This window comes from Oncorhynchus keta, chromosome 23 (genome assembly GCF_023373465.1).
Source record: "Oncorhynchus keta strain PuntledgeMale-10-30-2019 chromosome 23, Oket_V2, whole genome shotgun sequence".
Taxonomy (NCBI): domain Eukaryota; kingdom Metazoa; phylum Chordata; class Actinopteri; order Salmoniformes; family Salmonidae; genus Oncorhynchus; species Oncorhynchus keta.
Window position 1 is genome coordinate 6,581,912 of NC_068443.1, and position 13,919 is coordinate 6,595,830.

The 13,919-nt window shown below is 47.3% G+C and overlaps 2 protein-coding genes across 2 annotated transcripts; one reads left to right on the forward strand and one right to left on the reverse strand.

The window, feature by feature from the left end:
• Positions 1–4,508: 4,508 nt before the first annotated feature.
• cdcp2 (CUB domain containing protein 2) lies at positions 4,509–9,758 on the forward strand (the record flags this gene model as incomplete). The annotated part of the gene is made up of 6 exons (XM_052476065.1): positions 4,509–4,872; positions 5,073–5,224; positions 5,427–5,622; positions 8,387–8,740; positions 8,883–9,061; positions 9,384–9,758. Coding segments are annotated over 6 exons (1,557 nt in total), but the record flags the coding sequence as incomplete, so codon positions are not given.
• A 144-nt stretch (positions 9,759–9,902) lies between these two features.
• On the reverse strand, positions 9,903–13,893 carry tceanc2 (transcription elongation factor A (SII) N-terminal and central domain containing 2). The gene is made up of 4 exons (XM_035799321.2): positions 13,524–13,893; positions 13,264–13,405; positions 12,749–12,945; positions 9,903–12,517 (listed from the first exon to the last, which is right to left on the reverse strand). The coding sequence occupies exons 1-4, from the start codon at positions 13,665–13,667 to the stop codon at positions 12,329–12,331; spliced, it is 672 nt and encodes a 223-aa protein (XP_035655214.1). The 5' UTR covers positions 13,668–13,893; the 3' UTR covers positions 9,903–12,328.
• Positions 13,894–13,919: the final 26 nt, after the last annotated feature.

The following is a 13,919-nucleotide window of genomic DNA, read 5'->3' on the forward strand; positions in this document are numbered from 1 at the left end:
CCATCTCTCTCCCTCCCCTGAACCCCAGTGAACCCCCATCTCTCCCTCCCCTCAGTGAACCCCCATCTCTCTCCCTCCCCCCAGTGAACCCCCATCTCTCCCTCCCCTCAGTGAACCCCCATCTCTCTCCCTCCCCTCAGTGAACCCCCATCTCTCCCTCCCCTCAGTGAACCCCCATCTCTCTCCCTCCCCCTCAGTGAACCCCCATCTCTCTCCCTCCCCTCAGTGAACCCCCATCTCTCCCTCCCCTCAGTGAACCCCATCTCTCCCTCAGTGAACCTCCATCTCTCACTCTCCCTCAGTGAACCCCCATCTCTCCCTCTCCCTCAGTGAACCCCCATCTCTCCCTCTCCTTCAGTGAACCCCCATCTCTCCCTCTCCCTCAGTGAACCCCCATCTCTCCCTCCCCTCAGTGAACCCCCATCTCTCCCTCCCCTCAGTGAACCCCCATCTCTCCCTCCCCTCAGTGAACCCCCATCTCTCCCTTCCCCTCAGTGAACCCCCATCTCTCCCTTCCCCTCAGTGAACCCCCATCTCTCCCTTCCCGTCAGTGAACCCCCATCTCTCCCTTCCCCTCAGTGAACCCCCATCTCTCCCTCCCCTCAGTGAACCCCCATCTCTCCCTCCCCTCAGTGAACCCCCATCTCTCCCTCCCCTCAGTGAACCCCCATCTCTCCCCTCCCCTCAGTGAACCCCCATCTCTCCCTCCCCTCAGTGAACCCCCATCTCTCTCACTCAGTGAACCCCATCTCTCTCACTCTCCCTCAGTGAACCCCCATCTCTCCCTCTCCCTCAGTGAACCCCCATCTCTCCCTCTCCCTCAGTGAACACCCATCTCTCCCTCTCCCTCAGTGAACCCCCATCTCTCTCCCTCCCCTTAGTGAACCCCCATCTCTCTCCCTCCCCTTAGTGAACCCCCATCTCTCTCCCTCCCCTTAGTGAACCCCCATCTCTCTCCCTCCCCCTTAGTGAACCCCCATCTCTCTCCCTCCCCTTAGTGAACCCCAATCTCTCTCCCTCCCCCTCAGTGAACCCCCATCTCTCCCTCCCCTCAGTGAACCCCCATCTCTCCCTCCCCTCAGTGAACCCCATCTCTCCCTCCCCCTCAGTGAACCCCCATCTCTCTCCCTCCCCTCAGTGAACCCCCATCTCTCTCCTCTCCCTCAGTGAACCCCCATCTCTCTCACTCTCCCTCAGTGAACCCCCATCTCTCCCTCTCCCTCAGTGAACCCCCATCTCTCCCTCTCCCTCGGTGAACCCCCATCTCTCCCTCTCCTCAGTGAACTCCCATCCTCTCTCCCCCTCAGTGAACCTCCATCTCTCTCACTCTCCCCTCAGTGAACCCCCATCTCTCCCTCTCCCTCAGTAAACCCCCATCTCTCCCTCTCCTCAGTGAACCCCCATCTCTCCCTCCCCCTCAGTGAACCCCCATCTCTCCCTCCCCTCAGTGAACCCCCATCTCTCCCTTCCCCTCAGTGAACCCCATCTCTCCCTTCCCTCAGTGAACCCCCATCTCTCCCTCCCCTCAGTGAACCCCCATCTCTCCCTCCCACTCAGTGAACCCCCATCTCTCCCTCCCCCTCAGTGAACCCCCATCTCTCCCTCAGTGAACCCCCCTCTCTCCCTCCCCTCAGCGAACCCCCATCTCTCTCCCCCTCGGTGAACCCCATCTCTCCCTCCCCTCAGTGAACCCCCATCTCTCTCACTCAGCAAACCCCCATCTCTCTCACTCAGTGAACCCCCATCTCTCCCACTCTCCCTCAGTGAACCCCCATCTCTCCCTCCCCTCAGTGAACCCCCATCTCTCCCTCCCCTCAGTGAACCCCCATCTCTCCCTCCCTCAGTGAACCCCCATCTCTCTCCCTCCCCTCAGTGAACCCCCATCTCTCTCCCTCCCCCTCAGTGAACCCCCATCTCTCCCTCCCCCTCAGTGAACCCCCATCTCTCCCTCCCCTCAGTGAACACCCATCTCTCCCTCTCCCTCAGTGAACCCCCATCTCTCTCCCTCCCCTCAGTGAACCCCCATCTCTCTCCCTCCCCTTAGTGAACCCCCATCTCTCTCCCTCCCCCTAGGTGAACACCCATCTCTCTCCCTCCCCTTAGTGAACCCCCATCTCTCTCCCTCCCCTCAGTGAACCCCCATCTCTCCCTCCCCCTCAGTGAACCCCATCTCTCTCCCTCCCCCCTCAGTGAACCCCCATCTCTCTCACTCTCCCTCAGTGAACCCCCATCTCTCTCACTCTCCCTCAGTGAACCCCCATCTCTCTCACTCTCCCTCAGTGAACCCCCATCTCTCCCTCTCCCTCAGTGAACCCCCATCTCTCCCTCCCCCTCAGTGAACCCCCATCTCTCTCCCTCCCCCTCAGTGAACCCCCATCTCTTTCTAGCCAAAATGAGCACATTTGTTTGTGATCCTGGTGCTGTCTCCTTTATAAACTCCATAGCAGCTGCATGGTGTCCATTGTGAGCGTGTGACACCATCATTACTAATTTATCCAATCTTTCCATATGGAGTCCTGACAAGCCACCTTTGCCACTTGTTCACTCGATATACCCAACATATCGGGTTCCTCCGCCAAGATCCTATTCCAGTTTCTCCCACCTCCGCCATCATCCCAGGGCTGTGGTGACAGGACTTTGCTCTTGTTTTTCTATTTATTTGTATTGCCATTGGCTTTGTAATCCTATTTGAAGTGTGACAACAAACGATAACAACAACATGACTTTTAGGATGGATATACTATTTTATTTACTGTTGGTTGTTGGCAAGGCTGTTTCTAAGAAAGGTGAGCTTTTTCCATTTAATATATTGCTATAACATTTGCCTCAGCAAATTCAGTTACAACGCTCACAGAGCCTTCGGGAAGTATTCAGACCTCTTAACTTTTTCACTTTTTTATTTTTTTACATTACAGCCTTATTTGAAAATAGATTTAAATATATATATAGAGAGAGAGATGTGGGTTCACTGAGGGAGGGAGAGAGATGGGTGTTCACTATATATATCAGCAATCAACACACTATACCCCATAATGACAAAGCGAAAAACATGTTTTAAAAATAAAAATCTTTGCAAATGTGTTACAAATTAAAACCAGAAATACCTTATTTACATAAGTATTCAGATCCTTTGCTCAGGTGCATCCTGTTTCCATTGATCATCCTTGAGATGTTTCTACAACTTGATTGGAGTTCACCTGTGGTAAATTCAATTGATTGGACATGATTTGGAAAAGGCACACACCTGTATATATAAAGGTCCTACAGTTGACAGTGCATGTCAGAGCAAAAACCAAGCCATGAGGTCAAAGGAATTGTCTGTAGAGCTCCGAGACAGGGTTGTGTCGAGGCACAGATCTGGGGAAGGTTACCAAAAACATTTATGCAGCATTGAAGGTCTCCCTCGGGGGAGAAGGGCCTTAGTCGGGGAGGTGACCAAGAATACGATGGTCACTGTGACAGAGCTCTAGAGATCCTCTGTGGAGATGGGAGAACCTTCCAGAAGGACAGCCATCTCTGCTGCACTCCAACAATCAGGCCTTTATGGTAGAGTGGCCAGACGGAAGCCACTCCTCAGTAAATGGCGCTTGACAGCCCGCTTGGAGTTTGCCAAAAGGCAACCAAAGACTCTCAGACCATGAGAAACAAGATTCTCTGGTCTGATGAAACCAAGATTGAACTCTTTGGCCTGAATGCCAAGCGTCACGTCTAGAAGAAACCTGGCACGATCCCTACGGTGAAGCATGGTGGTGGCAGCATCATGCTGTGGGGATATTTTTCAGCGACAGGGACTGGGAGACTAGTCAGGATTGTGGCAAAGATGAACAGAGCAAAGTACAGAGAGATCATTGATGAAAACCTTCGGGACACATCTCTGAATGTCCTTTAGTGGCCCCGCCAGAGCCCGGACTTGAACCCGATTTAACATTTCTGGAGAGACCTGAAAATAGCTGTGCAGCAACGCTCCCCATCCAACCTGACAAAGCTTGAGAGGATCAGCAGAGAAGAATGGGAGAAACTCCTCAAATACAGGTGTTCCAAGCTTGTAGTGTCATACCCAAGAACACTTGAGGTTGTAATCGCTGCCAAAGGTGCTTCAACAATGTTCTGAGTAAAGGGTCTGAATACTTATGTAAATATGATATTTCAGTTTTTTTATAGATTTTGAAAAATGTATAAAACCTGTTTTTTCTTTTGTCATTATGGGGTATTGTGATGTCATTATGGGGTATTGTGATGTCATTATGGGGTATTGTGATGTCATTGTGGGGTATTGTGTGTAAAAAATATTTAAATCCATTTTAGAATACGGTTGTAACGTAACAATGTGGAAAAAGTCAAGGGGTCTGAATACTTTCTGAATGCACTGTATATGTGTTGTAAGTAACTGTTACTAATGTGTAAATTATAAACTAATACATAACAGTAAACTAATTACAAAACCCTCAGTCTACACTATATATAAAAAATATATATAATCTATAAAACTACACCTTTTACTCATCTAACTTATATTTCACCAAGGGGTGAAATGTGGTGGGATCCTCTCTGCCTCTTCCGGCAACATCTCCAGCCCCAACTACCCAGGTCTGTACCCGTACAACATGGAGTGTGTGTGGCTGATTGTAGTGGCCGAGGGGTCCTCGGTCCTGCTCACCTTCCACGACTTTGAGTTGGAGTATCACGTCACCTGCTCCTATGACCACATCAAGATCTATAACGGTGTATCCGAGGATGAGGGGAACCTGCTGGGGACGTTCTGTGGTGTCATGTCCCCTCCTCAGTTCACCTCCTCCTGGAATGTTATGTCGATCATTTTCCACTCCGATCGTCATGTGACTCACAGAGGCTTCTCTGTGAGCTACAGGAAAGGTGAGCTTTTACTTTCTCACACAGGATAACCAAAGCCATTGATATGCATGTGTGGCTTTGCTGAGTACAGCCACTCAAAGCTCACAGTACCCACAACTAGGAACAAGACAATGCCTTTGAGTAGTTGAATCAGGTGTTCTAACTTCGAGCTGGGCTGGAACAAAATCCTGCACACCCTGTCTCTCTCTCTCTCCCACCAGACATGTGTGGTGGGGTCCTAACCGGTCTGTCTGGCATCATCTCCAGCCCCGGCTACAGTCCAGATACCCAGTACAGCAACAACGCCGACTGTTCCTGGACGGTCCATGTATCCAACCGCAGCGTGGTCAGTCTGGTCTTCCTCGACTTCCAGGTACGTTCTCTAGCATGTAAAGACAATCGATGCATCCCAAATGGTACCCAATTTAATCTATATAGTTCACTACTTTGGGCCAGAGTCTGGGCACTATATGGGGAATAAGGAGCCAATTGGGATGCACATACTGGAAGTTAAGTATCCCCAATGGGTCATAAATATGACGTGACAAAATAAAACTGTAATTCATTCACTCCAGCTGGAGAACAACGAGGGCTGTAATTTTGACTTCGTGGCTCTCTTCGACGGCCCCACAGTCACCCACAGACACCTGGGGAACTACTGTGGAGGGGAGACACCTCCGAAAATTGTTACTACCTCCAACCAGCTGCTGGTGGTGTTCAAGTCTGACTTCAACATCGGGGGACGAGGGTTCAAGGCTTACTACTACTCAGGTAGGTAGGATGCTGGGAGTCGCATACTACGGGTTTACAGATCACTGCTGGGAGTCGTATACTACGGGTTTACAGATCACTGCTGGGAGTCGTATACTACAGGTTTACAGATCACTGCTGGGAGTCGTATACTACGGGTTTACAGATCACTGCTGGGAGTCGTATACTACGGGTTTACAGATCACTGCTGGGAGTCGTATACTACGGGTTTACAGATCACTGCTGGGAGTCGTATACTACGGGTTTACAGATCACTGCTGGGAGTCGATCACTGCTGGGAGTCGTATACGGGTTTACAGATCACTGCTGGGAGTCGTATACTACGGGTTTACAGATCACTGCTGGGAGTCGTATACTACGGGTTTACAGATCACTGCTGGGAGTCGTATACTACGGGTTTACAGATCACTGCTGGGAGTCGTATACTACGGGTTTACAGATCACTGCTGGGAGTCGTATACTACGGGTTTACAGATCACTGCTGGGAGTCGTATACTACGGGTTTACAGATCACTGCTGGGAGTCGTATACTACGGGTTTACAGATCACTGCTGGGAGTCGTATACTACGGGTTTACAGATCACTGCTGGGAGTCGTATACTACGGGTTTACAGATCACTGCTGGGAGAGTCGGGTTTACAGATCACTCGTATACTACGGGTTTACAGATCACTGCTGGGAGTCGTATACTACGGGTTTACAGATCACTGCTGGGAGTCGTATACTACGGGTTTACAGATCACTGCTGGGAGTCGTATACTACGGGTTTACAGATCACTGCTGGGAGTCGTATACTACGGGTTTACAGATCACTGCTGGGAGTCGATATACGGGTTTACAGATCACTGCTGGGGTTTACAGATCACTGCTGGGAAATGGGAGTCGTATACTACGGGTTTGGCAGATCACTGCTGGGAGTGTACTATACTGACAGATCACTGCTGGGAGGGATTAACAGATCACTGTCCTGTACTATACTACGGGAAGTCCATGGGGAGGATTAAACTGTCCTGATCACTATACTGGAAGTCCATGGGGACGGGTTTAAACTGTCACTGTACTATACTGAAGTCCATGGGGAGGATACGGGTTTACAGATCCTGTGGGACTATACTGAAGTCCATGGGGAGGATTAAACAGTCCTGTACTATACGGGTTTGAAGTCCACGGGTTTACAGATCAGGGAGGGATTAAACTGTCCTGTACTATGGGTTGAAGTCCACTGCTGGGAGTATACTACGGGATTAAACTGTCCTGTTTACTATACTGAAGTCCACGGGGAGGGATTAAACTGTCCTGTACTATACTGAAGTCCATGGGGAGGGATTAAACTGTCCTGTACTATACTGAAGTCCACGGGGAGGGATTAAACTGTCCTGTACTATACTGAAGTCCATGGGGAGGGATTAAACTGTCCTGTACTATACTGAAGTCCATGGGGAGGGATTAAACTGTCCTGTACTATACTGAAGTCCATGGGGAGGGATTAAACTGTCCTGTACTATACTGAAGTCCACGGGGAGGGATTAAACTGTCCTGTACTATACTGAAGTCCACGGGGAGGGATTAAACTGTCCTGTACTATACTGAAGTCCATGGGGAGGGATTAAACTGTCCTGTACTATACTGAAGTCCACAGGGAGGGATTAAACTGTCCTGTACTATACTGAAGTCCATGGGGAGGGATTAAACTGTCCTGTACTATACTGAAGTCCACGGGGAGGGATTAAACTGTCCTGTACTATACTGAAGTCCACGGGGAGGGATTAAACTGTCCTGTACTATACTGAAGTCCACGGGGAGGGATTAAACTGTCCTGTACTATACTGAAGTCCACAGGGAGGGATTAAACTGTCCTGTACTATACTGAAGTCCACGGGGAGGGATTAAACTGTCCTGTACTATACTGAAGTCCATGGGGAGGGATTAAACTGTCCTGTACTATACTGAAGTCCACGGGGAGGGATTAAACTGTCCTGTACTATACTGAAGTCCACGGGGAGGGATTAAACTGTCCTGTACTATACTGAAGTCCACGGGGAGGGATTAAACTGTCCTGTACTATACTGAAGTCCATGGGGAGGGATTAAACTGTCCTGTACTATACTGAAGTCCATGGGGAGGGATTAAACTGTCCTGTACTATACTGAAGTCCATGGGGAGGGATTAAACTGTCCTGTACTATACTGAAGTCCACGGGGAGGGATTAAACTGTCCTGTACTATACTGAGGCCCATGGGGAGGGATTAAACTGTCCTGTACTATACTGAAGTCCATGGGGAGGGATTAAACTGTCCTGTACTATACTGAAGTCCACGGGGAGGGATTAAACTGTCCTGTACTATACTGAAGTCCATGGGGAGGGATTAAACTGTCCTGTACTATACTGAAGTCCATAGGGAGGGATTAAACTGTCCTGTACTATACTGAAGTCCACAGGGAGGGATTAAACTGTCCTGTACTATACTGAAGTCCATGGGGAGGGATTAAACTGTCCTGTACTATACTGAAGTCCATGGGGAGGGATTAAACTGTCCTGTACTATACTGAAGTCCACGGGGAGGGATTAAACTGTCCTGTACTATACTGAAGTCCATGGGGAGGGATTAAACTGCACATTCACTGACACCAGTACTGTATTCGGTAGGGAGAAAATGTTTTGAAACAGGAAGGTACTAGCAACACATTTTTTGTTACATTTTGTCTACTGTGTGACCTACTTAAAACAACCCTGTTTTGCCTCGTATGTCCATCTGTCTGACAGGTGAATGCCAGCAGGTGCTGTCTGTACCAAGTGCGGATTTCACCAGCCCCCACTACCCTAACATCTACCCAAACAACATCAACTGTCACTGGACCATCAACCTGGCCAGGGGCTACCGCATCAAACTGTTCTTCAACGCTATGGAGCTGGAGGACAGGAACAGCCTATCAGACGAGTGTGACTATGACTCAGTAGCAGTGCATGATGGGAGCAGGGAGACAGCCCCGTTGCTAGGGCGATGGTGTGGCTCGGAACAACCCGGGTCTTTGATCTCTAAGAGCAACAACATGCTGGTGGTCCTCAGTACAGACAGGAACTATGCTTATAAAGGGTTCTCTGCTTCCTATGTTGGAGGTGAGTGTCTGAACTGAAGCACGGCTGGCCGAAAGTTATCCAAACTATCAAGTTTATACTTGTTTAAATCATTCAAGAGACAAATGCAATTACAAACGTGTGTGTGTTCGTGCTTGTGTTATGTCTCCACCTCCAATCCCAGTGGTACCAGTTAACATCAGCTGTACGAGGACAGAGTTTACCATCCACATCTCCCAGCAGTCACTGCCTGGGCTGGAACGTGAGAGTATCTATCTGGGGGACCGCTCATGTCCCGCCCAGCTGACACCTACCACCTATAAGATACTGGCACGTTTTGAAAAATGTGGCACTGCAGGCCAGGTAACTAACTACCCACTGGTTGATTCAAATTGTTTCCATTTTAATTCAATTGCATTGAGCCAACGTGGAATAGACGTTGAATTGTCATCTGTGCATAGTGGATAGCCACGGGCATGATGATGACGCCAGTTTATAGCGGTTTCATTTTTCTTCTTCATTTGTCAATTTTATTGAAGCAACAGGACAGTGTATAAAGGAATTAAGGATACTAGAGGATGTGACAAAATAGCACTGGGACCGAGATTTGATCCCACACGGTCACAAGCATATGTTGTCTGTTTGTTGTCCATTTGTATAACCCTGACCCTTAACCTCTAACCAGCCACGGCGTAACATCACTATGCTGGTGAACACGCTCTACATCGACTTCTCCGACGGGAAGGGGAGGAGCATCCAGGAGTACGAGGTACAGTGCGATGCCCAGCGCAAGATGGCCACCATTCACATTGTCTCAGCCGAGGAGCGCCAGAGGATGAACGAGCTGGCCCGACGCCAAGCAGAGGGGTCTGGGGGAGGGGGAGGGAAGGAGGCAGACCCAGAGCCTCATGACCCCAGTGATATAGTGTTTATTAGCATCTGTGTGCTGGCTGTTGTACTGATGGTGATCGCTGTAATCTGGCTGGTACTGCTTTAGTAGAGATGGGGGTACGAGGAGGGAGAAGAGGGCAGAGGTGGGCGACGCAGTCTGTGAGCCAGGACATGTTGAGGTTTATAATGAAAACTGACAGATATATTTTTGTAATAAAATGTCTATATTGCTCATTTCAATTGTACCAAAACAATTATTTAATATGGTCACCGCTCTTGACATTCATAACGACATTCAATAAAAACACAGGCAGAGATCAACATTTGATTTACTTCAATATATAAAATCTAAGATGAATACAAAACAGCTCAATTAAAAGAGGTACGCCTAATTCATACGATTAATGACCTCTGGATAAGAGAGTCTGCTAAATGACTTAAATGTAATGTAAATGTGTGCTCCAACTGTCTTTCACCATTTTAGAAAAAGGCACCAGTCCAGTATTTGCCAGAATGTCCCAGGTTTCCAGACAGGTGTTCGGGGCTAAGTGGCTAGCTTCTTCTTGTGATTGGAGACCAGCTTTTTTATTTTTAAAGCACCAGTCCAGAAACAACTGGCATGTCGCAGTCTTCCTTTGCAGCAGGTCTCATGGGTCTGGGTTTAGCTACCAACATGTTTGAGTAGATCCATTTGAGCAAAGCGAAGCTCAGAATCCCCCTATCTTGATCAAAGAATCTGATTCTTTATTTGGGGAGCAGTGATTCTGCTCAGTCCGACCGCAGAGTCGATCTCAAACACTTCAACAGTCTTCTGCAGCTGGATTTAGGATTGGGGTTAGCTAGCTACTTGTTAGGTTTGACTACACGCTTTGAATATATATATATATATATATATATACAGCACCAGTCAAACTTTTGGACACTACTCATTCAAAGGCTATTCTTAATTTTTTACTATTTTCTACATTGCATGAAAAAGAAAAAAAAAAGCATGAAATAACACATTGAATCATGTAGTAACCAAAAAAGGTGTTAAACATATGAGATTCTTCAAAGTAGCCACCCTTTGCCTTGATGACAGCTTTGCACACTCTTTGCATTCTCTCAACCAGCTTCATGAGGTAGTCACCTGGAATGCATATCAAATAACAGGTGTGCCTTGTTAAAAGTTGATTTGTGGAATTTCTTTCCTTAAAGCGTTTGAGTCAATCAGCTGTGTTGTGACAAGGTAGGGGGGGATTTACAGAAAATATCCCTATTTGGTAAAAGACCACGTCCATATTATGGCAAATAAGCAAAGAGAAACTACAGAAATTCATTACTTTAAGACATGAAGGTCAGTCAAGACAAAAATTGTCAAGAACTTTGAAAGTTTCTTCAATTGCAGTCGCAAAAACCATCAAGCGCTATGATGAAACTGGCTCTGATGAGGACCACCACAGGAAAGGAAGACCCAGATGTATCTCTGCTGCAGAGGATATGTTCATGTTTTTGTGACCCCACCCCCATCACTGTTCCTCATCCCTGATCTAGTCCAAGTGTTCATCAGAGTTAACTGCACCTCAGATTGCAGCCCAAATAAATGCTTCAGAGTTCAAGTAACAGACACATCTGAACATCAACTGTTCAGCGGAGACTGTGTGAATCAGGCCTTCATGGTCGAATTGCTGCAAAGAAACCACTACTAAAGGAAACCAATAAGAAGAGACTTGCTTCGGCCAAGAAACACGAGCAAAGGACATTAGACCAGTGGAAATCTGTCCTTAGGTCTGATAAATCCAAACTTGAGATTTTTGGTTTCAACCGCCGTGTTTTTGTGAGACGCAGAGTAGATGAACGGATGTGGTGTGATGGTGCTTTGCTGGTCAGTTATTTATTCAGAATTCTTATCCAGCATGGCTACCACAACATTCTGTAGAGATACGCCCTCCCATCTGGTTTGCGCACAGTGGGACTTTAATTAGTTTTTCAACAGGACAATGACCCAACAGACCTCCAGGCTGTGTAAGGACTATTTGACCAATAGAGATGCATCAGATGACCTGGCCTCCACAATCACCCGACCTCAACCCAATTGAGACGGTTTTGGCATTTGTTTTTTTTACCTTTATTTAACGAGGCAGGTCAGTTAAGAACAAATTATTATTTACAATGACGGCCTAGGAACAGGGGCAGGGGTAACATGGGCTTTGTTCAGGGGCAGAATGACAGATTTTTACCTTGTCAGCTCGGGGATTCGACCTAGCAACCTTTCGGTTACTGGCCCAACGCTCTAACCACTAGGCTACCTGCCACCCCAAAATGAGTTGGACCGCAGAGTGAAGGAAAAGCAGCCAACTAGTGCTCAGCATATGTGGGAACTTCTTCAAGACTGTTGGAAAAGCATTCCTCATGAAGCTGGTTGAGAGAATGCCAAGAGTGTACAAAGCTGCCATCAAGGCAAAGGTTGGCTACTTTGAAGAATCAAAATAAATTATATTGATTTGTTTTACACTTTTTTTGTTACATGATTCCATGTGTTATTTCATAGTTTTGATGTCTTCACTATTATTCTACAATATAAATAAAAACCCTGGGATGTGTAGGTCTGTCCAAACATTCGACCGGTACAGTGTGTGTGTATGTATGTGTGTATGTGTGTATGTGTGTATGTATGTATGTATGTATGTATGTATGTATGTATGTATGTATGTATGTATAGATATTTTTTCCATAGAGAAGGTTCTGAACAGAGTACATTTACTTCTTGTGGGTGGACACCAGCTGGTTTACTGGGATCTTACTCTCCTTGACTTGACCCCTGACCTCTGGCTGGTGTTTGAGGGCGAAGACCAGCTTCCTGATAGTTCGTCTGTAGGAGCCGCTGACCAGCCGAGAACTCTGGTGGAATACCTCTCTCTCTATGTTCTCCACCAGACCACTGTCTGTCTAATAGATCACATACAATGAGAGGAAGATTACTATATTGTCCAATGTTCTAGAATGTCCAACAGAAATTTGTGTTCTGTGAGTATGTGTTCTGTGTATGTGTTCTGCCAAAGACAGAGCAAGAGACACAGACAGAGAGAGACAGAGAAAGGAAGAGAGACAAAGAGACAGAGAGAGAAAGAGAGAGATTGGTGTATTGACAATCCCAACACACAGTAAAAGCCCCCTCACCTCCACTTCCAGAGCTTCAGACAACATTCTCCTGGCGTTGTTCCTCAGTCCCTCAGTCTGCTTGTCACAGCGTACTTCTATGGAGGGCTTGTTGGAGTGCTCTTCAATGAAGCGCCTCCATACAGTGTACACTTCAGCCGCTAGGGAACTCACCTCAGGGTCGGGGTGATGCTTACGCATCTTGTTAACAGTGTGGCCTAAGAGGGAAAGAGACGAGCGGAGTTATCTGCGAGTGTGTGTGTTGACTGTGTTTGGTTGTATTTGTGTACCAGAATGAGATGAACTGAACATAGTTCAGACAAACTTTTAACAGGTGTAGGTTTGTAGGAAATGAATGAATACACTACTAGACTGTTTTGATAGATTAAGTGAATGGAAAGGGAAGCAATGCCATGATCCAAGTTCACAGACAGTGTGCTTAAAAGAGTACTAAGGAATGAGGCTCCTTCCAGTTTGTGTGATTACCTCAAGTGAAGCGGCCCAATGGCAACAGGGTTGTTGGACTTTTCCCTTACCTATTCTGGTTGACTTGAGCACCTCCTTGGACGGCATCTTCTTGTTGAGCTCTGCCAGGGCTAGTAGCAGATTCTCCTTGGTCTGGCCAGGCAGTTCCAGCGTGGACTTGTACCTTTCAATGTCTTCGATCACCACCACTCTCTGGTAGGAAAGGAAGACAGATCATAGATGTGTTATGTACGCATGCTTATTAGGCAGGCCTAAGTGCACAATATCATATCATGTTTGACTTGAGAAGCGGTTGGTAACAAACACTTACGCGTAGAGACTCAATAGTTGCTTGTCGATACACCTTTTCTTTACCCTTCGTTTCCTTGGGTACTTCCCCGTTTGGTAGACGCACCACGAATTTGTCCATTTTCCAAGGTGTCTTGGATTTATTTATGGATGGGGGGTCGATCATCGATATAGTAGTTTATTTGTAATCATTATGAAAACAACTCTTCCAAATACTTGTTATCCTGCGAAGAAAGCGAGTTTTTTTGTTCGGTTGACAAGCGTCTTAACTAAGCGGCGCGAGTTCACGTACTACCTACCGGTAGATCGATTTCAGTGGCATTGACAATGCGTAAATAGCTCCAAATTCATAGTGTTTTCTAGTATTGTCCCCGTATGGTGTAAAAATAAAATCGCTTCAAGAAGATTGGTGGGCTAT

Coding starts and splice junctions, on each gene's coding strand:
- tceanc2 (XM_035799321.2), bottom strand. CDS start 13,667: ATGATCGACCCCCCATCCATAAATAAATCCAAGACACCTTGGAAAATG. Junction 12,946..13,263: donor GCTCAAGTCAACCAGAATAG/GTAAGGGAAAAG, acceptor TTTCCCTCTTAG/GCCACACTGTTAACAAGATG. Junction 12,518..12,748: donor CTGAAGCTCTGGAAGTGGAG/GTGAGGGGGCTT, acceptor GTGATCTATTAG/ACAGACAGTGGTCTGGTGGA.